At 37.5% G+C, this 23,976-nt stretch overlaps 5 protein-coding genes and 1 pseudogene across 7 annotated transcripts in view; 5 read left to right on the top strand and 1 right to left on the bottom strand.

The window, feature by feature from the left end:
• The window catches only part of LOC110695967 (beta-glucosidase 24-like), a 71,177-nt gene that overhangs the window by 26,244 nt on the left and 20,957 nt on the right, over window positions 1-23,976 (bottom strand). For all 3 annotated transcript variants that reach the window (XM_021873211.1, XM_021873210.1, XM_021873212.1), the window contains exons 5-6: window positions 16,078-16,217; window positions 3,254-3,385 (exon numbers count right to left, since the gene is read on the bottom strand). The gene's annotated coding sequence lies outside the window, so the exon portion shown is untranslated. The remainder of the gene's footprint in view (window positions 1-3,253; window positions 3,386-16,077; window positions 16,218-23,976) is intronic.
• On the top strand, window positions 7-2,626 carry LOC110695962 (G-type lectin S-receptor-like serine/threonine-protein kinase RLK1). The gene has a single exon (XM_021873205.1). It carries the CDS (start codon window positions 39-41, stop codon window positions 2,475-2,477), a length of 2,439 nt encoding a protein of 812 aa, XP_021728897.1. The 5' UTR covers window positions 7-38; the 3' UTR covers window positions 2,478-2,626.
• LOC110695970 (G-type lectin S-receptor-like serine/threonine-protein kinase RLK1) lies at window positions 3,970-9,139 on the top strand. The gene is made up of 3 exons (XM_021873216.1): window positions 3,970-4,907; window positions 5,006-5,016; window positions 7,527-9,139. The coding sequence occupies exons 1-3, from the start codon at window positions 4,054-4,056 to the stop codon at window positions 9,110-9,112; spliced, it is 2,451 nt and encodes an 816-aa protein (XP_021728908.1). The 5' UTR covers window positions 3,970-4,053; the 3' UTR covers window positions 9,113-9,139.
• On the top strand, window positions 9,778-14,503 carry LOC110695963 (annotated as a pseudogene).
• LOC110695961 (G-type lectin S-receptor-like serine/threonine-protein kinase LECRK3) lies at window positions 16,670-20,219 on the top strand. The gene has a single exon (XM_021873204.1). The coding sequence runs from the start codon at window positions 17,748-17,750 to the stop codon at window positions 20,190-20,192; it is 2,445 nt and encodes an 814-aa protein (XP_021728896.1). The 5' UTR covers window positions 16,670-17,747; the 3' UTR covers window positions 20,193-20,219.
• LOC110695958 (G-type lectin S-receptor-like serine/threonine-protein kinase LECRK3) lies at window positions 20,206-23,970 on the top strand. Its single transcript, XM_021873202.1, has one exon. It carries the CDS (start codon window positions 20,984-20,986, stop codon window positions 23,447-23,449), a length of 2,466 nt encoding a protein of 821 aa, XP_021728894.1. The 5' UTR covers window positions 20,206-20,983; the 3' UTR covers window positions 23,450-23,970.

Raw genomic sequence — 23,976 nt, 5'->3', positions numbered from 1 at the left:
CCCTCTAATTTGATCATTCTGCTAGTCTGAATGATCTGATGGCCTGGATGTTTTCTTGTACCATCTCCATATTAGCACTTATACTCCTACAATCATCACCTATTGCTGCCCAAAATAATGCCAACATAACAGTTGGCCAATCTATCATAGCCACCAGCAATGGTACTTCATTGCTTTCCCCTTCAGGCGATTTTGCCTTCGGCTTTCATCAAATTCCTGATAACAGCAATCTCTTCTTGCTCGCTATCTGGTATGCTAAGATCCCTGATACCATAGTTTGGTATGGATATAAAGGTAACCTCGTTACCTCGGGATCATCAGTAAAAATAACTGCTAATGAGGGTCTAATTCTTAGTGACCCTCATGGAGTTCCTCTATGGAATACCACTGATGAATTAAGTGGTGGAGCTGTTAATCATGGTTTTCTGAATGACACAGGGAATTTTGTGCTGAAAAATAGCAGCACTACTGATGCAGTTTGGCAGAGCTTTGATCATCCTACAGATACCTTGCTGCCTACTCAGTCAATGGAAATAAATGGAGTGGTTAACTCTAGGCTATCTGATACTAATTTTAGACAGGGGAGGTTCCAGTTACGATTAATTTCTGATGGAAACCTCGTTCTCAATACTAGAGATCTGACAACCGACTATGCCTATGGTGCTTACTATACTAGTGGCACTAATGGCCAAGCAAATGCTAATAATTCAGGCCAGAGATTGATCTATAACAAGTCAGGGTATATGTATATATTAAAAAAGGATGGCTCAAGGTACGATCTCTTACCACCAGGTAAGACAGTCGCACAAAATGATTATTATCAGAGGGCGACTTTAGGCTTTGATGGGGTTTTAACATGGTATTCTGTCTCAAAAACTCCCATTACCAATGATTGGAACATGGTGCAGACGACACCAGACAACATATGTATAACAACAGGATCACCTGAACCAGAGTTAGGCAGCGGAATTTGTGGGTTTAATAGCATTTGCAGACTTGGAAATAACAACAGGCCAACATGTAATTGCCCACAGGGTTATTCTCTACAAGACCCTAATGATACATATGGAAATTGTGTACCAAATTTCAAGCAAAGTGTTTGTGAAGCACAAGGCCAGAGTGCTGCCAAAGATAAATATGAGCTACATGAGCTTAAAAACACTAATTGGCCATTTGGTGATTATGCACGTCTTCAAACTGTCAGTAAAGAGGTTTGCAGAAGCTCATGTCTCAATGACTGCTTCTGCGCTGCTGCCATTTTCAATGAACATGCATCCACATGTTGGAAGAAGAAGCTGCCACTCTCCAATGGAATGGAAGACACCGCGGTAACAGGGATAACTTTTCTTAAGGTATGGAATGGTAATAGTTCTGACAATCCTACAGTGATAAATAAGAAGAATCATGTAGTCATAGCCATGTTGGGTACATCGGTAGGTGTTAATTTCCTTCTGATAAGTGCAACTATTTTGGGAGCTTTCATCATGTATAACAAAAGTCATTCTACATGCCTTAAAGAGCATCAGAGTAAAACTTTCAGTGAGTATAGCAGTGTCCGCTGCTTCAGATACAAGGAGCTTGAACAAGCAACTGATGGGTTCAAGGAAGAGATTGGGAGAGGGGCTTTCGGTATAGTGTACAAGGGAAAGATTGGACAGAGAGTTCCCCCTATTTTTGTTGCTGTGAAGAAGTTAGATCGTATATCTAAGGATGCTGATAAGGAGTTTGAAACTGAAGTAAATGTAATAGGCCAGACTCATCACAAGAATTTAGTTGGATTTATAGGATTCTGCAAGGAAGATGATCAGCGGTTATTGGTGTATGAATACATGAGCAATGGCACTGTAGCAGATTATCTTTTCGGTGATTTAAGGCCAAACTGGGCTGCGAGGATTCAAATTGCTCATGATATTGCAAAAGGGCTCTTGTATTTGCATGAGGAGTGCAGCAGACAGATCATTCATTGTGATATAAAGCCTCAAAATATCCTACTAGATGATTATAAGCAAGCCCGTATTTCTGATTTTGGTTTGGCAAAGCTTTTGGTTCTGAACCAAACACATACAAACACGGGAATTAGAGGGACCAAGGGCTATGTTGCTCCCGAATGGTTTAGAAACAAGCCAGTCACAGCAAAGGTAGACGTCTATAGCTTTGGGGTTCTCTTGTTGGAGATCATATGTTGTCGAAAAAGTGTGTGCATGGAACTCATTGAAGAGCAAGCAGCCATTTTGACAGATTGGGCATTTGACTGCTATCAGTCTAACAGATTTGATTCACTTGTTAATGATGACATGGAGGCTCTAACAGACATAGCTCAATTAAGGAGATTTGTAACGGTAGCCCTTTGGTGTATCCAAGAAGACCCAAGCCGACGACCAACAATGCAAACAGTCACACGGATGCTAGATGGGCTTGCTGAAGTGCCTAATAACCCTCCTTGTCCAACCTCATTTTCAGTTACCACCCAAAGTTAAGCTTGTTGACTTAAAACATGTAGCTTAGTATATTTTCATATTGTATCTCATAATTTCGCAGTGTATTTAGCTGCCGACTTCCAGCACAAATAATCTATCTATGAATTTAGTTTTGCAGTCAATAATAATACTAGCTTAGTTTTGAATTATATGCAACTTTGGAATTTTTTATGTCTCACAAATAATACATCAAAGTTACATATAATACAAACCGGAGGTAGTGTATAATATCCACAGGCATGGATTATTTTGCCATTCCAGTAGGATGATTTGTGTGTACAAATGTACATATCCTCAAAAATAACTTAATCAAACAAGCTAAGCTTGAATATCTTTCACAAAAATTATCAGGAATGAGTGAACTAAACTAGGCATAGTAGAATTTAGCAAGTTAAGAATTTCTACAAATACACAAACATGTAAAATTGTCATGTAACGTATGTACTTAAACACAAGTTGTCCTATAAAATTAATGAATAACTCTTGACTCTTTGCTCCAAAAAATGATATATATAAAAATAATTTAAGGAGATTTCTAATGCTATTGACTTCAGACATTAAAGAGTCTTTTAACAACTGATCATTCAAGCAACAACAATTAATTTATCTACCCTGTAAGTCCATAGCAATTAAAAGGAAATATGACAATAATAAACCAATGATGCATTCTTACTATGTTTTCATAAGTTCATAACCTGTACTGTATATTTTTGGATCATAACTGTGATCAAAACACGAAGTAAATCATGAAAGAAATGTAATTCTGTTAGACTTACAAATCACAGAATTTGTCTATGGAAATGTACTGGCATGAGGTTCTTCGTTCTGAGGAATTACCAAGGTATTGAAACTGATCTTTGCTTCATATGGAAAACAATACATCCTGGTCGTCTCAGCATTAACATTATCTGAATCAAAGGAAATTATCAAGGTCAGCATGCATACACATTATATGTCACATATTGAAAAACTAATAATATGTGTATTAATATTATTGACAACTCCCTCTGTTCTACAGTTTTCTTCCTGCTTAATGTGGATGCAACACACAAATAAAAATGATTGCAAGGAGTCCTTAGTCAAGAGACGCGACACAAGTTGCATTTTTCTTATTTTATTTATGCTGTTTGGTCTTAGCAGCCGTGCCACAAGTTGTATAATCTTTAATTTTCCGTACGCCATGGTGGGTTGGTGAGGGTAAATCAAGATCCCTAATGATACTATAGTTTTGTATGAACTTTCCGGTCAACTTCTGATTAAATAGACCAGGAGATAAAATAAGGTACTAGAAAGCAAATGTTTTCAATTTTATACCAAACAAGTTGAGTTAAAGAAACAAATTAAATGCATGCTCATTCACGGTTACTTCATCTAGACATAACAAGGGTATTCAAATTATTATATCAACTCGTGTTCAAACTAACGATGGCTTAAACAATTTTTAAAATTAGTCATAAACAGATTATTTTGTCAGTACATTAACTTAGTTGAATTTTTGAACCAATTGATGATTCTACTTTAAAAATGCAAGTATTTCAACTACTATAGTCCCATCCCTTTTGTAAAAAAAATTGCAATGGCGTGGCCTCTTTCTTGTACCCTCTCCTTGTTAACACTAATACTCCTTCAATCAACACCCTCACCTGTTGCAGCCCAAAATAGTGGTAATATCTCGGTTGGCCAATCTCTCACAGCCAACATCAATGGCTCTTCATGGCTTTCCCCTTCGGGAGATTTTGCTTTCGGCTTTCATCAACTTCCTATCACAGGCAATCTCTTCTTGCTTGCCATATGGTATGCCAATTTTCCGGACACCATTGTTTGGCATGCAAATGATGGTAATCCGGTTCCCCAAGGTTCATCAGTAAAGATAACTGCTAATGAGGGCTTAGTTCTCACTGACCCTCAAGGAACCAACTTATGGAGCACCACTAGTGAGTTAATAGGCGGTGGTGGTAGTGTGAGTTTTGGTTTCATGAATGATACGGGGAATTTTGCACTCAAAAGAAACAGCAACAACGTTACAGTTTGGCAGAGCTTTGATCATCCTACAGACACCTTGCTGCCTGGTCAGTCTTTGGGAATTGATGGGATGATTAATTCACGATTATCAGAAACTAATTATACGATGGGAAGGTTCCAATACCATCTAACCTCGGATGGAAACATGGCTCTCAATACCAGGGATCTAAGTACCGGCTACATCTATAGTGCTTATCATATAAGTGACCCAGCAAATCCAGGTCAGACTCAAAGATATGTGTACAATGAGACCGGGTATATGTACATATTAAGAAAAGATGGATCGATGTATAATATGTTACCAGATGGTTACACACCATCACAAGATCAATATCAGAGATTAATCTTGAGCTCTGATGGGATTTTAATATGGTACTCTGCCTCAAAAACTTCAATTAGTGACGGATGGTTTAGATTTCAGAACGTTTTACCAAATTGAGCTTTAAACGGAAACTATTGACAAAAATGGTAGCGTGGCAAAACTATTTACCAAACTAAGCTACCAGGGTAAATCGCTGTCTCGGACAGCGTTTTACCTTCTGTATTTTTTTAAATTCAGTAGGGCATAAAACGCTGTCTCGGACAGCGTTTTATCCTTGGGTTTTTTTTTAAAAAAAAATTCAACTACAACTATTTTATATGTTCAACATAAAGCGCTGTCTCAGACAGCGCTTTATGCTTGAACATAAAACGCTGTCTCAGACAGCGCGTTATGCTTGAACATAAAGCGCTGTCTCAGACAGCGCTTTTCTGCTGGAAACAGCAACCAGCATCCAGGCAGAAAACAAGCTTCAGCAAACAGCTTGCATGCTGCAGTCCTCCAACAGCCACCACAACAGCCAGCTCCACAGCCCTACCGTCCATCGTATCTGTTCACATGCAATTTAACAAATCCCAACAGAGTTAACGCATTAGCAATTAACCAAAATGTTAACGATCAAATGTTCCAAATGTTATTAAATCAAAATGTTCCAAATGTTATTAAATCAAAATTTTCTATTACAAAATAATTCCTCCATCTACGATTACAACGAATTTCAGTTAACAGTCATGGGTCCTCTGAGGGTCTCGATGGACACGTTGCCCGGTTATGGCCCTGAACGTGACAACGACTACATTTGCTCGCGGGCCGGTTAGTCTCATCCATTTCATTACGTATGCGCTTTGACCTTGGTCGCCCTATTCCACGCAACATGCTCCCGTCGGGAATGATTCTGGGACCGTTATAGGGCGTCCAGGTTGTCTCGCAAGGGATTGGCCAGAATTGCGGCGCGTATGTGCTCGTGTATGCCTCCGATTGCAGCACCGGGTCAACCCACGGCCGCTCTGATAGTGAGTACGTTGCACATACGGCTAGAACGTGAGAACATGGGAGGTGAAATATCGTAGGTTTGTTGCAGGTACACGTTCTTAACTGAAAGTTAACAGTATGTTTATGGCCTCCTTTACTACCAAGTCGGTCTCCCCTTTCTGTTGTAACTTGGTAAATATGCAATCGACGGTTATACGCATCCACTCTGTGATATCTGGCTTTTGCGGTGTTCTTCTCTAGAATGGCAGTGACCTTGGGGGGTATGCAAGTCCCTGTTCAAATCTTGCCTCAGAAGACTCCCTTCTCAAAGTGAAATATTTGTTAACTCTATGAAAAGTTAACTCAACTAGGGACATGATCGGTAGAAACCGTGCTCCCTTCAACACGTTGTTGAATGTCTCAGAGAAGTTAGTAGTGCAAATCCCGTATCTACGTCCAGCGTCGTGAAAGAGGGACCACATGGTGAACGGAATTTGAACAATGTACTCCATTGCCGGTCTCAAACCTCATTTTAATGTGTACGTCAACGGTCATCGGGTCTGAACCAATACTACTATGAACCTCATTCATCAAATCATTCATAGTCATGTTCGGTTCTAGTGTTAGTGGTTCCATATTTCCCCCACTATACTCGACCCGGGGTCCATCAAACAGAATTTCTCCTCCCCACCGGCATAACAAAACTACATTTTGTGACGCCATATTCTACATAACCAAAACACATTTTAGGATTATCGAAATCTAGAGCGAGGTAAATTATCAACACTGAAATAAGACTCTTCTCACCTATAACAACTTCACTTTCAACAACTTCACCAATTTCAACAATTTCATGAACAATTTGAATTATTTCAACAATTTCAACCTAAACTATTTCAATAATTTCAACAATTTCATCTCTTCTCACCAATTTCAACCATTAACAACTTCAACATTTTCACCATCATCAACTTCACCAATGTCATGAACAATTTCAATAACAATGTACCACATCACCATCAATAATTATCAACAATGTACCACATTTTCATTAATAATTAGCAACAATTACATGCAATTGACATGAATTAACAACAAGTAAGAGCAATTACATACAATTCACAATAATTAACCACAATAACTATGCAATTACACTAAATTCAGTTTAGGGCTAACCACGAAATTGAGTGAGTGAGTGTGAGAGGGAGGAGGGCAGCAGCAAGGTGGCGGCAGCAGCGGTGGCGCAAGGGTGGGCGGCGGCGGCAATGCGGGTGTTTGAGTACGGTCGTGGTTTAGTGTGAGAGGGAGGAGGGAAAGCGTTGAGGTTGAGGTTGAGTTCTTGCGCATTCTGCTGAAGTGAACATGCTGATATATGGCCATGAAACGCTGTCCCGGACAGCGTTTCATTAAAAAAAAAAAACAGGGAATAAAACGCTGTCTCGGACAGCGTTTTACCCATTGAATTTTTTTTTAAAAAAAACCCAAGGATAAAACGCTGTCCGAGACAGCGTTTTATGCCCTACTGAATTTAAAAAAATACAGAAGGTAAAACGCTGTCTGGGACAGCGTTTACCAGTTGAATTTTTTTTTAAAAAAAAAAAAACCAGGGGTAAAACGCTGTCCGAGACAGCGATTTACCCTGGAAGCTTAGTTTGGTAAATAGTTTTGCCACGCAACCATTTTTGTCAATAGTTTCCGTTTAAAGCTCAATTTGGTAAAACGTCCTAGATTTCAAGTAGCACCTGAAAACATTTGTATAAGATTAGCAGCACCAAATTTAGGTGTTGGAATTTGTGGGTCTAACAACATTTGCAACCTAGGTGATAATAACAGACCAGTGTGTGCATGCGCACAGGGCTACTCGCTCATTGATCCAAATGTTCAATATGGTGGTTGTAAACCTGATTTCAAGCTTGAGAATTGCGAAGATTATGCAGCCAGGTCTATGAAGGGTGAGTATAGCTTAGTACAACTTCAAAATACTGATTTTATTTACAATGATTTTGAAAGGGTTGATTCTAGAAGCGAAGCAGATTGCAAGTATTCTTGTTTGAAAGACTGTTTCTGTGCTGCTGCTTCTTTCCAGCTATCTGGCGATAATTCTGGTTGTTGGAAGAAGAAGGCACCACTTTTCAATGGAAGAAAAGACAGTACAATCAACCAGAATTTTTGGATAAAGGTAGAGAAGGTTAACATGTCCAACGACCCACTCAACCCTTTTGTTACAGCGACAGCAAAAGGAAAAATGACAACTCCAATCAAAGTTCTGTTTGGTGGCTCTGTATCTGTTAACCTACTTCTTTTAGTCGCAATTGGTTTTGGATTATACTTCATTTATCATAAGAAACTGAAAGAGTCTAATAAGGGCCAGATGAAAGCACTGAGCGAGTATAATCACGTCCATTATTTCAGCTACCAAGAGCTGAATGAGGCAACAAACGGATTCAAGGAAGAGTTGGGAAGAGGAGCTTTTGGTGTAGTTTACAAGGGCATGGTAAACGGAGGAGGTCCTTCAATTTATGTTGCTGTTAAGAAGTTAGATCGAATATCATCCGACACTGATGAAGAATTCAAAACAGAAGTTAACGTTATTGGTCAGACACATCACAAGAACCTAGTACAGCTTGTAGGGTTTTGCAAGGAAGGGGATCAGCGGCTGTTAGTATATGAATATATGAGCAATGGTAGCTTAGCTGATTATCTATTTGGTGATATGCGGCCAAGCTGGATAGATAGAGTTCAAATTGCTCAGGGGACAGCTACGGGGCTATTGTACTTGCATGAAGAATGCAGCACACAAATAATTCATTGTGACATTAAGCCCCAGAATATACTTTTAGATGAATATCATAATGCTCGTATTTCTGATTTTGGGTTGGCTAAGCTTTTAGTTCTAAACCAAACCCATACAAACACGGCAATTAGAGGGACAAAAGGCTATGTTGCTCCAGAATGGTTCAGGAATAAGCCAGTCACGGTGAAGGTAGATGTCTATAGTTTTGGGGTTCTTTTATTGGAGATTATATGTTGTCGAAAGAGTGTATGTATGGAACTAGTTGAAGAGGAAGCAGCAATTTTGACAGATTGGGCATTTGATTGCTACCTATCAAATAAACTAGACCTACTAGTCAATGATGACATGGAGGCACTTAAGGACATGATCCGGTTGAAGAGGTTTGTATTGGTTGCCCTTTGGTGCATCCAAGAAGATCCAAGTCTACGACCAACAATGCGAACAGTCACACAGATGCTAGACGGCCTTGCTGAAGTGCCTAATAACCCTCCTTGTCCATCCTCATTTTCAGTTACTACCCAATACTAAAACTCCTCAGATAAAATGTATTATGGTTAGATTCATTTTATTTTCTTTAGTTTCATGGTATAAAATGTAAATCGTTATTGATGGTGTGACTGTATAATGTCCACAAACATCTACCTTGTTTTTTCATATAGCTTAATAGCATCAATTCCAGATTATAATTAAACCTCAACACTACGGCTGCTAACACATTATGTAATTCATGTTTATAAACGGGTCATAAAAGCTAGACACTAACCATATTATTTCGTGTTTTGTTCATGTCGGGTCAACTTTTACTATTTGGTAGTATAGCATGAGAAAAGGATAGAAATCACCACGCTTTTTACAACAATTTTAGGCTTTAGTATTCTCTTGACCTATTCTTTCTTTAGAATACCCTACCCACAAAGAAGAAAAATCCGGCCACTTATTCTTTACACATCAGAATAGTAGAAGCAATAAATGCTCAGAAGACGAGCAAACAAATTTACCAAAATGAATGACATATTCAACACAAATTTTCTAAACAATTTGACTAAAAGAACCAGCAAGATGATGTTTATCGGTTACTTCTAAATTTACAAGCGTACTCAACTATTTTTAGTCTTTAGAATTTAAGTCACTCACATTTACAATAGACTTTACATATTCAAATTATTATATCAACTAACGATCACTAAACCTTATTCAAAGTTGGTCTTTAACAGATTTTGTGACCAGTTCATTAACATAGTTATAAAACACTATAATGCAAATATCCAACTCCATTTCCTATAGTCCCATACTCCTATTCCTTGTGCAAGAAATTTGCAATGGCCTGGCCTCTTTCTTGTACCCTCTCCTTATTCACACTAATACTCCTACAATCAACACCATCCCCTGTTACAGCCCAAAATAGTAGCAATATATCAGTTGGCCGATCTCTCACAGCCATCAATGGCTCTTCATGGCTTTCACCTTTGGGAGATTTTGCCTTTGGCTTTCATCAACTTCCTAACAAAGCCAATCTATTCTTGTTTGCCATCTGGTATGCCAAAATTCCGGACCCCATTGTTTGGCATGCAAACGATGGTAATCCAGTTCCCCAAGGTTCATCAGTAAAGATAACTGCTGATACAGGGTTAGTTCTTACTGACCCACAAGGAAACAACTTATGGAACACTTCTAACGAGTTAAGAGTTGATGGTGGTCGGGTGAGCTACGGTTTCATGAATGATACAGGAAATTTTGCACTAAAAGGAAGCAGCAACAGCATTCCCGTTTGGCAGAGCTTTGATCATCCTACAGACACCTTGCTGCCAGGTCAGTCTTTGGATATTGATGGAATGATTAATTCTCGACTATCAGAAACTAATTATACGATGGGAAGGTTCCAATACCATCTGACCACAGATGGAAACATGGAACTCAGTACCAGAGACATAAGTACCGGCTATACCTACAGTGGTTATTATATTAGTGATGCAGCAAATCCAGGTCAGACTCAAAGATATGTGTACAATGAGTCCGGGTACATGTACATACTTAGAAAAAATGGGTCGATGTATAATATGTTACCGGATGGTTACACACCTACAGAAGATCAACATCAAAGATTAGTCTTGAGCTCTGATGGGATTTTAATATGGTATTCTTCCTCAAAAATTTCAATTAGTGACGGATGGTCCAGATTTCAAGTAGCACCTGAAAACATATGTAAAGAATTAGCTGTACGAGCTGCACAAAATTTAGGTGTTGGTGTTTGTGGATCTAACAGCATGTGCATCCTAGGTGATAACAACAAGCATACGTGTACATGCCCACAAGGCTACTCTCTCACGGATCCAAATGTTCAATATGATGGCTGTAAACCTGATTTCAACCTTGTGGATTGTGAAGATTATGCCGAAAGAACAATGAAGGGTGAGTATAGCATAGTACAAATTCTAAACACTGATTTTAATTTCAATGACTATGAAAGGGTTGATTCTAGAAATGAAGATGATTGCAAGAATTCTTGTTTGAAAGATTGTTTCTGTGCTGGTGCTTCGTTCGAGCTATCTGGCAAAGATGTTGGTTGTTGGAAGAAGAAGGCACCACTTCTAAATGGAGTAACCGACGGTTTCATAGGCCGGAATTTTTGGTTAAAGGTAAGGAATGTTAACAAGTCCAACGATCCACTCAACCCTAATGTTACCTTCCCTCCTATGACAAGGAAAAGCAAAATGACAACTCCAACCAAAGTCTTGCTTGGTGGCTCAGTATCTGTTAATTTACTACTCTTACTTGCAATTGGTTTTGGAGTTTTCTTCATTTATCATAAGAATCAACTGAAAGAGTCAAATGAGAGCCAGAGGAAAACACTGAGCGAGTATAATCATGTCCATTATTTTAGCTACCAAGAACTGAATGAGGCAACAAACGGATTCAAAGAAGAGTTAGGAAGAGGAGCGTTTGGTGTAGTATACAAGGGCATGGTCAACGGAGGAGGTCCTTCAATTTGTGTTGCTGTTAAGAAGTTAGATCGAATATCAGCTGACACTGATAAGGAGTTCAAAACAGAAGTTAATGTTATTGGTCAGACACATCACAAGAATCTAGTACAGCTAGTAGGCTTTTGCAAGGAAGGGGATCAGCGGCTGTTAGTATATGAATATATGAGCAACCGTAGCTTAGCAGATCATCTTTTTGGTGATTTGAGGCCAAGCTGGCTGGCTAGATAGAGTTCAAATTGCTCAGGGGACAGCAACGGGGCTATTGTACTTGCACGATGAATGCAGCACCCAGATCATTCACTGTGATATAAAGCCCCAGAACACACTTTTAGATGATCATCAGAATGCTCGTATTTCTGATTTTGGGTTAGCGAAGCTTTTGGTTCTAAATCAAACCCATACAAACACGGCAATTAGAGGGACCAAAGGCTATGTTGCTCCTGAATGGTTCAGGAACAAGCCAGTCACGGTAAAGGTAGATGTCTACAGCTTTGGGGTTCTTCTATTGGAGATCATATGTTGTCGAAAGAGTGTATGTATGGAACTAGTTGAAGAGAATGCAGCAATCTTGACAGATTGGGCATTTGATTGCTTCCTATCAGATAAATTAGACCAACTTGTCAATGACGACATGGAGGCACTTAAGGACGTGATTCGAATGAAGAGGTTTGTAATGGTTGCCCTTTGGTGTATCCAAGAAGACCCAAGTCTACGGCCAACTATGAGAACAGTCACACAGATGCTAGCTGGCCTTGTTGAAGTGCCTAATAACTAGACCTGGCAATCCTGACCCGACCCAATTGACCCGACCCGAATAACCTGACCCGTAACCTGAAGTTGACCCGAAAATGACCCGAACTCGAAATAACCCGACACGACTTGAACCCGACCCGAAATGGAGTTGACCCGAACATGACCCGATAACCCGAAGTGACCCGACTCGAATGACCTGACCTGAAATTGACCCGAAACCCGAACTTGACCCGACTCGAAATGACCCGAAACCCAAAGTGACCCGACCCAATTTTAACCCGAATTGATTGACCCGAATAATAAGAGAATAGGATGAAATGGTTAATTACTTGTTTTAAGGCTTCTTTATTTTCTAAGTAATAGGTACTCACAATTTTATTTATTTATTTTTTTAACGATTTAACTTTATTTTCCAACTATTTTTTTTAAGTGAATTTATTTTGGTGACCCAACACAAACTTGACCCGAATAGCAGAATAGACCCGACCCGAGTTGACTCGACCGAAATTGACCCGACTCGAAAATTGACCCGAAAATTGATCCTAAATATTGACCCGACTCGAAAAGACGCGACCCGAATTGACCCGACCCGAACTTAACCCGACCCGAACTTAACCCGACCCGAACTTGACCTGACCCGAACTTGACCCGAAGTGCTGACCTGAATTCGGCCCGAAACCCGAGTCAACCCGACTCGACCCAAACCCGACCCGAACATTTGTTGACCCGAACTTGACCTGACCTGAATTGACCCGACCCGAATGACCTGTTTGCCAGGCCTACTAATAACCCACCTTGTCCCACCACATTTTCAGTTACTTCCCAGTATTAAACTTCCTCAGACAAAGTGTGTATCCTGATTAGATTCATATTATTTTCTTATGTTTCATGGTGTAAACTGTTATCGGTGATGTGATTGAATAATTGTCCTCAAACGTCTATCTTGTTTTTTCATATAGCTTAATAGCATCAAATCTGATATATCCTTTTTAGTTTTTTAAATATAAAAATTTCTAATCCATGTATATAAATGGGTCATAAAGGCTAGAGTGTAGACACTAACCCAACTATTTCATATTCGGTTCATGTTGGCTCAACTTTTACTACGTCTTAATACAGCTTGAGAAAAAGGCTAGAAACAAAGCTTTTTATAACAGTTTTAGGCTTTACTGAGTCTATAGTATTCTCTTCATCTATTTTACCCTTAAAATTGTTATGGTTCTGGCCCAATTTGCAATACCTATATATTGCTTTTGGACTCATGTATTATGGGCTCTTTTCATGGACTTGTTAAGTCTTATCTTTAGTCCATATTTAGCATGACTATTGTGGCATTTCTTGGAAGTTTTAGATGGGATATCTTGTGGCAAGCAAATGACTAAGGATTTGTTTGGTTCGCCTTAATTTTGCTTATCTGAACTTATCTGATCTGATCTGAATGTCAGATTTGAGCTGAAATATACGATAATCTAAAATATATCAAGTGGGGTATTGTTAGATTCGTAATAATGTGTATTTTATTAATGTGTAATTTTCATAATTATTTTCATTACGAAAGGCCTGTATTCATTGACTAAAATGAGCTGAGTTGAGCTAAACTGAACTTATTAGAGCTAAACTGAAATGAATATTTTATAAGAGAAGGAAATTAGGAGCTGAGCTGAGTTAACTGAACTAAAAATCGTATGAGAACAGGCCCGAAATTAGAGATATTTAGCGATAAAAAAAAAAACTGCACATAAAACGATAATATGATTTGAACTTATTTTTCTTTTTTCTTAAATAAGTAAAAATAAGGTGAACTAAACAAGGCCTAACTTATCTCATCTGATCTGGTCTGATTTGAATGTCAAATTTGACCAAACTTTGACCTTATACATAGAATAATTTATAAGGAAAAAAATATATTCCCTCCGTTTTTAAATACTAGCTATATTTCTCCATGCGCGAAGTTTTAGGAGACATTGTAGAAAGTAATAAAATATGGTGCTAGTGAGGTGGGTGGGAGAATAAAAAATTGTAAAAACCAAAAGTAGTGGAGAAAAATTGGAGGAGAGAATATGAAATTAATAAAATATGATTTATGTTGGGTCTACTAATTGAGATAAATAGATTAAATATTATAAAAGCTTTTCAAGTAAGAATATGAAGCAAGTATTTAAAAACAGCTAGAAAAAGAAAGTAAAAAAAATATTTAAAAACGAAGGGAGTATATCAAGTGGGTCTAATCATTCCTAAAAAATAAAAAAAATAAAAAAAAAAGTGGGTCTTATCATATTCGTATTAAAGAGTATTTTATTAATATGTGATTTTTATAATTTTTTTAATTGCAGAATTAAACATATTTAGCGTTAAAAAATTGCACATAAAACGATGATTGGATCTGAACTTATTTTTTCTAAAATAAGTAAAAATAAATTGAACTAAACAAGGGACTAAGTAGCCAGCTACATTGATGATTGTTTTTTCTTCCTATCATTGTTGGTGTTATTATACTTTTGCAGTTTTGCTACTGCTTAATTGTTGTCTTGGTTGTGTTATTCAAATTGTGTGAGAGTTTAGTTTGATTGGATTGAATTTAAGTTGATTGTCTTGTGTATGATCGATATAGTGGGTGTCGTAGTGACTCCCTACCGATCCCTACAAGAATACCCTACCCACAAAGAAGAAAAGTCCGGCCACCTATTCATAGCACACAGGGGAGGATCTAGGGGGTTCATTGAACCCACAGATTTTTTGGAAAAAAAAAAATTATAAGTTTTATTTTTATTTTTTTAAAAAAAAATGGTTATAACAAATTTTTGTGAAATAAATAACCAAAGACGTAAGTCAAGTGCATTGGTGAGGGAGTAATTAATAGAAGTAGCAAGGCTTCATACTTATCTAATATTATTATTTTTATCCTTTAGTACATATTAGTTTCAACAGTCCTCTTATTCCTCTACTTCTCTTAATTATCAAATCTTTATTTGTTTGTAAATTAGTGATAATAAGATTAATTACTGATTTGTTTAATTAGTTTTGATATATTGTTGAATACTTGAATTGTTGACAAATTGAATTGTAGAAACTTAGAATTTAAAATTTTTACTCAGTCTTTTAATTGATAATTTGAAAAAGTTTCATCGTCAAATTTGTGTTTATTAGGGACTTGGGATTTTTGTTTTATGTGCAATACTGATTTTTTTTGCAGTAGAATTATAGATTAGCGCGCTTTCAAAATATGAAAACTTGAAGAATGCTTTTGTAGGGGTTTTTTTCTATTTATTTTTTTTTATTATTATTTTTATAACATATAATTCATCCATTTGTAATAAAAATTAAAATTTATGTATTGAATATTTAATTAATATATGAACATTGTTTGTTTTTTAAGATTCCGAACCCACGGTTCAGAATTCTTGGATACGCCACTGATTGCACATTACTCCCTCCGTTTTTAAATATTTGCTCCACTTTTCTTTTCCGGTCGTTTTTAAATATTTGTTCCATTTCCTTTTATGGAAAGCTTTTACAATATTTAATACATTTCTCACACTTAGTGGACCCAACATAATACTCTCTCTCCTTCTATTCTTCCACTACTTTTGTTTTTTACAATTTTTTATTTTTTCAACTACCCCACTTCCTCCATATTTTATTACTTTATCTAATTTCTCCTAAAACTTCGCGCATGGAGAAATGAAACAAGTATTTAAAAATGGAGGGAGTAGAATACTAGAAGCAATAAATACTCAAAAGATGAGATAGCAAATTTACCAAAATGAATGACACATTCAACAAGAAGTTTCTTCGTCCAAGGAGTTGGACGTCAATGTGTGGTTTCTTATTCAACCAAATGTCCTGGTCAAGAATAATAGGCTGGCACTGGCCCATCATTGAATCGTCTTCGTAACCATCTGATGAACCACAATAAAAAAGAATTGAAGAAGATATTCAAACCATATAAGTATATATAGACGAAAAGTATGTAACATATACACTACGTACAAAGAAGACAGTAGAAAACAAATCGCATGACCTTGTTTAGTCACTAGTTCAATGCCATCAGACTTTGGCATACTTGACTAAGAGATTAAGAGGTAATATATAACCTTAATTAGCAAAACACTTACAGAAAACATTGTAGGACATAGTGCTTTTATTTTTTATTATGACTCTGTATAATGTATATCACATACGCTAGAAGTAATTCGTACGGTCATGAGACAATGACAGATCAATACATCGACATGGGCAGACCCATGAAGGAACAAGGGGGGGCCATTGTCCCCCCACTTTCGGGAAAAAAAAAAAGAAAAAAAAATTTAGGAAAAAAAAATAAAACTGGAAAAATAGTTATATAAAATTGAGTGTAAGAATAAACAAGAAGTTTGCCTTAGCTAAGTTGGTAGTGGGCTAGAAACAAAATATCAAGGGGCCCAATTTCAGGTTTACCTAGATTAGGGTTCGAATCCCCCTTATAAGTTGTAACATCATTCCTTTTTTTTGCAAAAAACGAAAAATTTGGTATTAACACCTCTATAAAAATAAAGTTTTATTTTACGGCCACATAAAAAAAAAAAAAAATTGGCTTCTACCACCACCAATCACCTCCAACTAACGGATTCTGTCCATAAATCCGTTAGTGGGATCTATCATGTCCATGTGTCACCATATTATGAAGGTGGTAAAAACAATTAAGTTGTTTTTTAGAGGTGGTAAAAATAAAAAATTCCTTTGTTTTAACCAAACCACTCGACTACTCCCTTATTCCTATTTCCCAACCACGAGGCACGAACCACCACCCACGCGGCCACGAGTCACGAAGTGCAGCGAGCATTTCGGCAAATGTTTACTAAGAAATTAACATCACAAGATAATATGACATTCGAATCCCCATTGTAACATCACTCCTTTTTTGGGGGGGTGTTTTATTTCAAGCATACCACTCGATTACTCCTTCATTCCTATTTCCCAACCAAACCCAAATTACTTGTATTGTGTACCCGTTTTTTTTTAAATAGGATGATTGTGTACCCGTTTTTTTTTTTAGTTAAATTATCGAAATTGTCCCCCATTGTCAAATTTCTAGGTCCGCCACTATACATCGACTAATTTTCATGTTGAACTTTAGTAATAGAAAGCAAATGATTTCATATTTATACTACGTAATAAACAAGTTGAATAAAAGAACCATCTAGATGCTCTTTCTCGGTTAATTCTACTAAATTTAACAAGGGTACTTAACTTTTTTTAGAATTTGGAGTTATGTTACATACAAATTATTATATAACCCAACGATGATTCTAACATCATATGTCAAAGTTGGTCTTTAACAGATTTTTTTATCAGCTCATTAACTTAGTTGAATTTACATAAAAACATTATACTGCTAGTATTCCAACTCCTATAGTCCCATCCCTTGTGCTTTTGCAAAAAAATTTGCAATGGCCTGGCCTCTTTCTTATACCCTCACCTTGTTAACACTAATTCTCCTACAATCAAAACCATCCCCTGTTGCAGCCCAAAATAGCAGCAACATATCAGTTGGCCAATCTCTCACAGCCAACATCAATGGCTCTAAATGGCTTTCCCCTTCAGGAGATTTTGCTTTCGGCTTTCATCAACTTCCTATCACAGGCAATCTCTTCTTGCTTGCCATCTGGTACGCCAATTATCCGGACACCATTGTTTGGCATGCAAATGATGGTAATCCGGTTCCCCAAGGTTCATCAGTAAAGATAACTGCTAATGAAGGCTTAGTTCTTACTGATCCTCAAGGGACCATCTTATGGAACATCTCTGACGAGATTTATGGTGATAGTGGTTGGGTGAGCTACGGTTTCATGAATGATACAGGGAATTTTGCACTAAAAGGAAGCAGCAACAGCATTCCTATTTGGCAGAGCTTTGATCATCCTACAGACACCTTGCTGCCTGGTCAGTCTTTGGAACTTGGTAAGATGATTAAGTCTCGACTATCAGATACTAACTATACGATGGGAAGGTTCCAATACCATCTAACCTTGGATAGAACCATGGCTCAATTTATCAGGGATCTAAGTACCGGCTACATCTATGGTGCTTATCATACTAGTGACCCAGGAAATGAAGGTCAGGCTCAAAGATATGTGTACAATGAGTCCGGGCATATGTACATATTAAGAAAAGATGGATCGATGTATAATATGTTACCAGATGGTTACTCACCATCACAAGATCAATATCAGAGATTAATCATGAGCTCTGATGGGATTTTAATATGGTATTCCGCCCCAAAAGCAAGAAATAGGGGCGGCTGGTCAAGATTTCAAGTAGTTCCTAGTAATTTGTGTATGGAAAAAGCTGAAAGAAATTTAGGCATTGGACTTTGTGGGTCTAACAGCATGTGCACCATAGGTGGTAACCACGCCCTAATGTGTACATGCCCACAAGGCTACTCGCTCACCGATCCAAATGTTCAATATGGTGGCTGTAAACCTGATTTCAAGCTTCAGATTTGTGATGATAATGCAGAGAGATCTATGAAGGGCGAGTATAGCTTAGTACAACTTCAAAATACTGATTTTGTTTACAATGATTATGAAATGGTTAATTCTAAAAGCGAAGAAGATTGCAAGAGTTCTTGTTTGGAAGACTGTTTCTGTGCTGCTGCTTCTTTCTCTGGCGATGATTCTGGTTGTTTGAAGAAGAAGGCACCACTTTTCAATGGAAGAAAACACAGTTCAATCAACCAGAGTTTTTGGATAAAGGTCGGCAACGTTAACATGTCCAATGATCCTTTTGTTACCAATCTTCTTGTGACAAGAAAAAGAAAAATGACAACTCCGATCAAAGTTCTGTTTGGTGGCTCTGTATCAGTTAATTTACTACTTTTAATTGCTTTCGGAATTTTCCTCATTTATGATAAGAAGCAACCGAAAGAGTCAAATGAGAGCCAGAGAAAAACACTGAGCGAGTATAATCACGTCCATTATTTCAGCTACCAAGAGCTGAATGAGGCAACAAACGGATTCAAGGAAGAGTTGGGAAGAGGAGCTTTTGGTGTAGTTTACAAGGGCATGGTAAACGGAGGAGGTCCTTCAATTTATGTTGCTGTTAAGAAGTTAGATCGAATATCATCCGACACTGATGAAGAATTCAAAACAGAAGTTAACGTTATTGGTCAGACACATCACAAGAACCTAGTACAGCTTGTAGGGTTTTGCAAGGAAGGGGATCAGCGGCTGTTAGTATATGAATATATGAGCAATGGTAGCTTAGCTGATTATCTATTTGGTGATATGCGGCCAAGCTGGATAGATAGAGTTCAAATTGCTCAGGGGACAGCTACGGGGCTATTGTACTTGCATGAAGAATGCAGCACACAAATAATTCATTGTGACATTAAGCCCCAGAATATACTTTTAGATGAATATCATAATGCTCGTATTTCTGATTTTGGGTTGGCTAAGCTTTTAGTTCTAAACCAAACCCATACAAACACGGCAATTAGAGGGACAAAAGGCTATGTTGCTCCAGAATGGTTCAGGAATAAGCCAGTCACGGTGAAGGTAGATGTCTATAGTTTTGGGGTTCTTTTATTGGAGATTATATGTTGTCGAAAGAGTGTATGTATGGAACTAGTTGAAGAGGAAGCAGCAATTTTGACAGATTGGGCATTTGATTGCTACCTATCAAATAAACTAGACCTACTAGTCAATGATGACATGGAGGCACTTAAGGACATGATCCGGTTGAAGAGGTTTGTATTGGTTGCCCTTTGGTGCATCCAAGAAGATCCAAGTCTACGACCAACAATGCGAACAGTCACACAGATGCTAGACGGCCTTGCTGAAGTGCCTAATAACCCTCCTTGTCCATCCTCATTTTCAGTTACTACCCAATACTAAAACTCCTCAGATAAAATGTATTATGGTTAGATTCATTTTATTTTCTTTAGTTTCATGGTATAAAATGTAAATCGTTATTGATGGTGTGACTGTATAATGTCCACAAACATCTACCTTGTTTTTTCATATAGCTTAATAGCATCAATTCCAGATTATAATTAAACCTCAACACTACGGCTGCTAACACATTATGTAATTCATGTTTATAAACGGGTCATAAAAGCTAGACACTAACCATATTATTTCGTGTTTTGTTCATGTCGGGTCAACTTTTACTATTTGGTAGTATAGCATGAGAAAAGGATAGAAATCACCACGCTTTTTACAACAATTTTAGGCTTTAGTATTCTCTTGACCTATTCTTTCTTTAGAATACCCTACCCACAAAGAAGAAAAATCCGGCCACTTATTCTTTACACATCAGAATAGTAGAAGCAATAAATGCTCAGAAGACGAGCAAACAAATTTACCAAAATGAATGACATATTCAACACAAATTTTCTAAACAATTTGACTAAAAGAACCAGCAAGATGATGTTTATCGGTTACTTCTAAATTTACAAGCGTACTCAACTATTTTTAGTCTTTAGAATTTAAGTCACTCACATTTACAATAGACTTTACATATTCAAATTATTATATCAACTAACGATCACTAAACCTTATTCAAAGTTGGTCTTTAACAGATTTTGTGACCAGTTCATTAACATAGTTATAAAACACTATAATGCAAATATCCAACTCCATTTCCTATAGTCCCATACTCCTATTCCTTGTGCAAGAAATTTGCAATGGCCTGGCCTCTTTCTTGTACCCTCTCCTTATTCACACTAATACTCCTACAATCAACACCATCCCCTGTTACAGCCCAAAATAGTAGCAATATATCAGTTGGCCGATCTCTCACAGCCATCAATGGCTCTTCATGGCTTTCACCTTTGGGAGATTTTGCCTTTGGCTTTCATCAACTTCCTAACAAAGCCAATCTATTCTTGTTTGCCATCTGGTATGCCAAAATTCCGGACCCCATTGTTTGGCATGCAAACGATGGTAATCCAGTTCCCCAAGGTTCATCAGTAAAGATAACTGCTGATACAGGGTTAGTTCTTACTGACCCACAAGGAAACAACTTATGGAACACTTCTAACGAGTTAAGAGTTGATGGTGGTCGGGTGAGCTACGGTTTCATGAATGATACAGGAAATTTTGCACTAAAAGGAAGCAGCAACAGCATTCCCGTTTGGCAGAGCTTTGATCATCCTACAGACACCTTGCTGCCAGGTCAGTCTTTGGATATTGATGGAATGATTAATTCTCGACTATCAGAAACTAATTATACGATGGGAAGGTTCCAATACCATCTGACCACAGATGGAAACATGGAACTCAGTACCAGAGACATAAGTACCGGCTATACCTACAGTGGTTATTATATTAGTGATGCAGCAAATCCAGGTCAGACTCAAAGATATGTGTACAATGAGTCCGGGTACATGTACATACTTAGAAAAAATGGGTCGATGTATAATATGTTACCGGATGGTTACACACCTACAGAAGATCAACATCAAAGATTAGTCTTGAGCTCTGATGGGATTTTAATATGGTATTCTTCCTCAAAAATTTCAATTAGTGACGGATGGTCCAGATTTCAAGTAGCACCTGAAAACATATGTAAAGAATTAGCTGTACGAGCTGCACAAAATTTAGGTGTTGGTGTTTGTGGATCTAACAGCATGTGCATCCTAGGTGATAACAACAAGCATACGTGTACATGCCCACAAGGCTACTCTCTCACGGATCCAAATGTTCAATATGATGGCTGTAAACCTGATTTCAACCTTGTGGATTGTGAAGATTATGCCGAAAGAACAATGAAGGGTGAGTATAGCATAGTACAAATTCTAAACACTGATTTTAATTTCAATGACTATGAAAGGGTTGATTCTAGAAATGAAGATGATTGCAAGAATTCTTGTTTGAAAGATTGTTTCTGTGCTGGTGCTTCGTTCGAGCTATCTGGCAAAGATGTTGGTTGTTGGAAGAAGAAGGCACCACTTCTAAATGGAGTAACCGACGGTTTCATAGGCCGGAATTTTTGGTTAAAGGTAAGGAATGTTAACAAGTCCAACGATCCACTCAACCCTAATGTTACCTTCCCTCCTATGACAAGGAAAAGCAAAATGACAACTCCAACCAAAGTCTTGCTTGGTGGCTCAGTATCTGTTAATTTACTACTCTTACTTGCAATTGGTTTTGGAGTTTTCTTCATTTATCATAAGAATCAACTGAAAGAGTCAAATGAGAGCCAGAGGAAAACACTGAGCGAGTATAATCATGTCCATTATTTTAACTACCAAGAACTGAATGAGGCAACAAACGGATTCAAAGAAGAGTTAGGAAGAGGAGCGTTTGGTGTAGTATACAAGGGCATGGTCAACGGAGGAGGTCCTTCAATTTGTGTTGCTGTTAAAAAGTTAGATCGAATATCAGCTGACACTGATAAGGAGTTCAAAACAGAAGTTAACGTTATTGGCCAGACACATCACAAGAATCTAGTACAGCTAGTAGGCTTTTGCAAGGAAGGGGATCAGCGGCTGTTAGTATATGAATATATGAGCAACGGCAGCTTAGCTGATTATCTGTTCGGTGATACAAGGCCAAGCTGGATAGATAGAGTTCAAATTGCTCAAGGGACAGTAACAGGGCTATTGTACTTGCATGAGGAATGCAGCACCCAAATCATTCATTGTGATATAAAGCCCCAGAATATACTCTTAGATGAATATCATATTGCTCGCATTTCTGATTTTGGCTTGGCAAAGCTTTTGGTTCTAAATCAAACCCATACAAACACGGGAATTAGAGGGACTAAAGGCTATGTTGCTCCAGAATGGTTCAGGAACAAGCCAATCACAGTGAAGGTAGATGTCTATAGCTTTGGGGTTCTTCTATTGGAGATCATATGTTGTCAAAAGAGTGTACGTATAGTTGAAGAGAATGCAGAAATCTTGACAGATTGGACATTTGATTGCTACCGATCAGATAAATTAGACCAACTTGTCAATGACGACATGGAGGCACTTAAGGATATGATTCGATTGAAGAGGTTTGTAATGGTTGCCCTTTGGTGTATCCAAGAAGACCCAAGTCTACGACCGACTATGCGTACAGTCACGCAGATGCTAGCTGGCCTTGCTGAAGTGCCTAATAACCCACCTTGTTCAACCTCATTTTCTGTTACTATCCAAAATTAAAAATCCTTATATACAGTATGTTTTTATTCTGGTTACATTTATTTTGATTTCTTTAGTTTTGTTGTGTAAACATTATCAACCAATGGTGTGACTGAATTATGTCCCAAAACATCCCTTTTTTTTTTTTTTTTTTTTGAAGTCTACTTGTTTTATATAGCATAATAGAATCAATTCCTATAAAGCTAAAAATTAAGGACACAAGTACATAACCCATTTATTAAATGATAACATTATTGTGATTTGTCTTATAAAATGTTTCATAAAAGCTCGACATTAACCCAACTATTTCCTGTGTCTACTTTTGCTATTTTAAGTAAAACCAAAGAAAAAGGCTAGAAACCACCATGCCTTTTATAACAGTTCTACTGTTCTAGGCTTTATTATTTTCTAATTGACCTCTATTTTTTTTCTCCTTAGAATACCCTACCCATCAAGAAGAAAAGTCCGGCTATTTATTTATTGCACATTAGAAGACTAAAAGTTATAAATACTCAGAAGATGAGTTAATATTTTTACCAAAATGAATT

Source organism: Chenopodium quinoa, unplaced genomic scaffold, assembly GCF_001683475.1.
Source record: "Chenopodium quinoa cultivar QQ74 unplaced genomic scaffold, ASM168347v1, whole genome shotgun sequence".
Lineage (NCBI taxonomy): Eukaryota > Viridiplantae > Streptophyta > Magnoliopsida > Caryophyllales > Amaranthaceae > Chenopodium > Chenopodium quinoa.
This window is presented reverse-complemented; position numbering and strand designations above follow the sequence as displayed.

Coding starts and splice junctions, on each gene's coding strand:
- LOC110695962 (XM_021873205.1), top strand. CDS start 39: ATGGCCTGGATGTTTTCTTGTACCATCTCCATATTAGCACTTATACTC.
- LOC110695970 (XM_021873216.1), top strand. CDS start 4,054: ATGGCGTGGCCTCTTTCTTGTACCCTCTCCTTGTTAACACTAATACTC.
- LOC110695961 (XM_021873204.1), top strand. CDS start 17,748: ATGGCCTGGCCTCTTTCTTATACCCTCACCTTGTTAACACTAATTCTC.
- LOC110695958 (XM_021873202.1), top strand. CDS start 20,984: ATGGCCTGGCCTCTTTCTTGTACCCTCTCCTTATTCACACTAATACTC.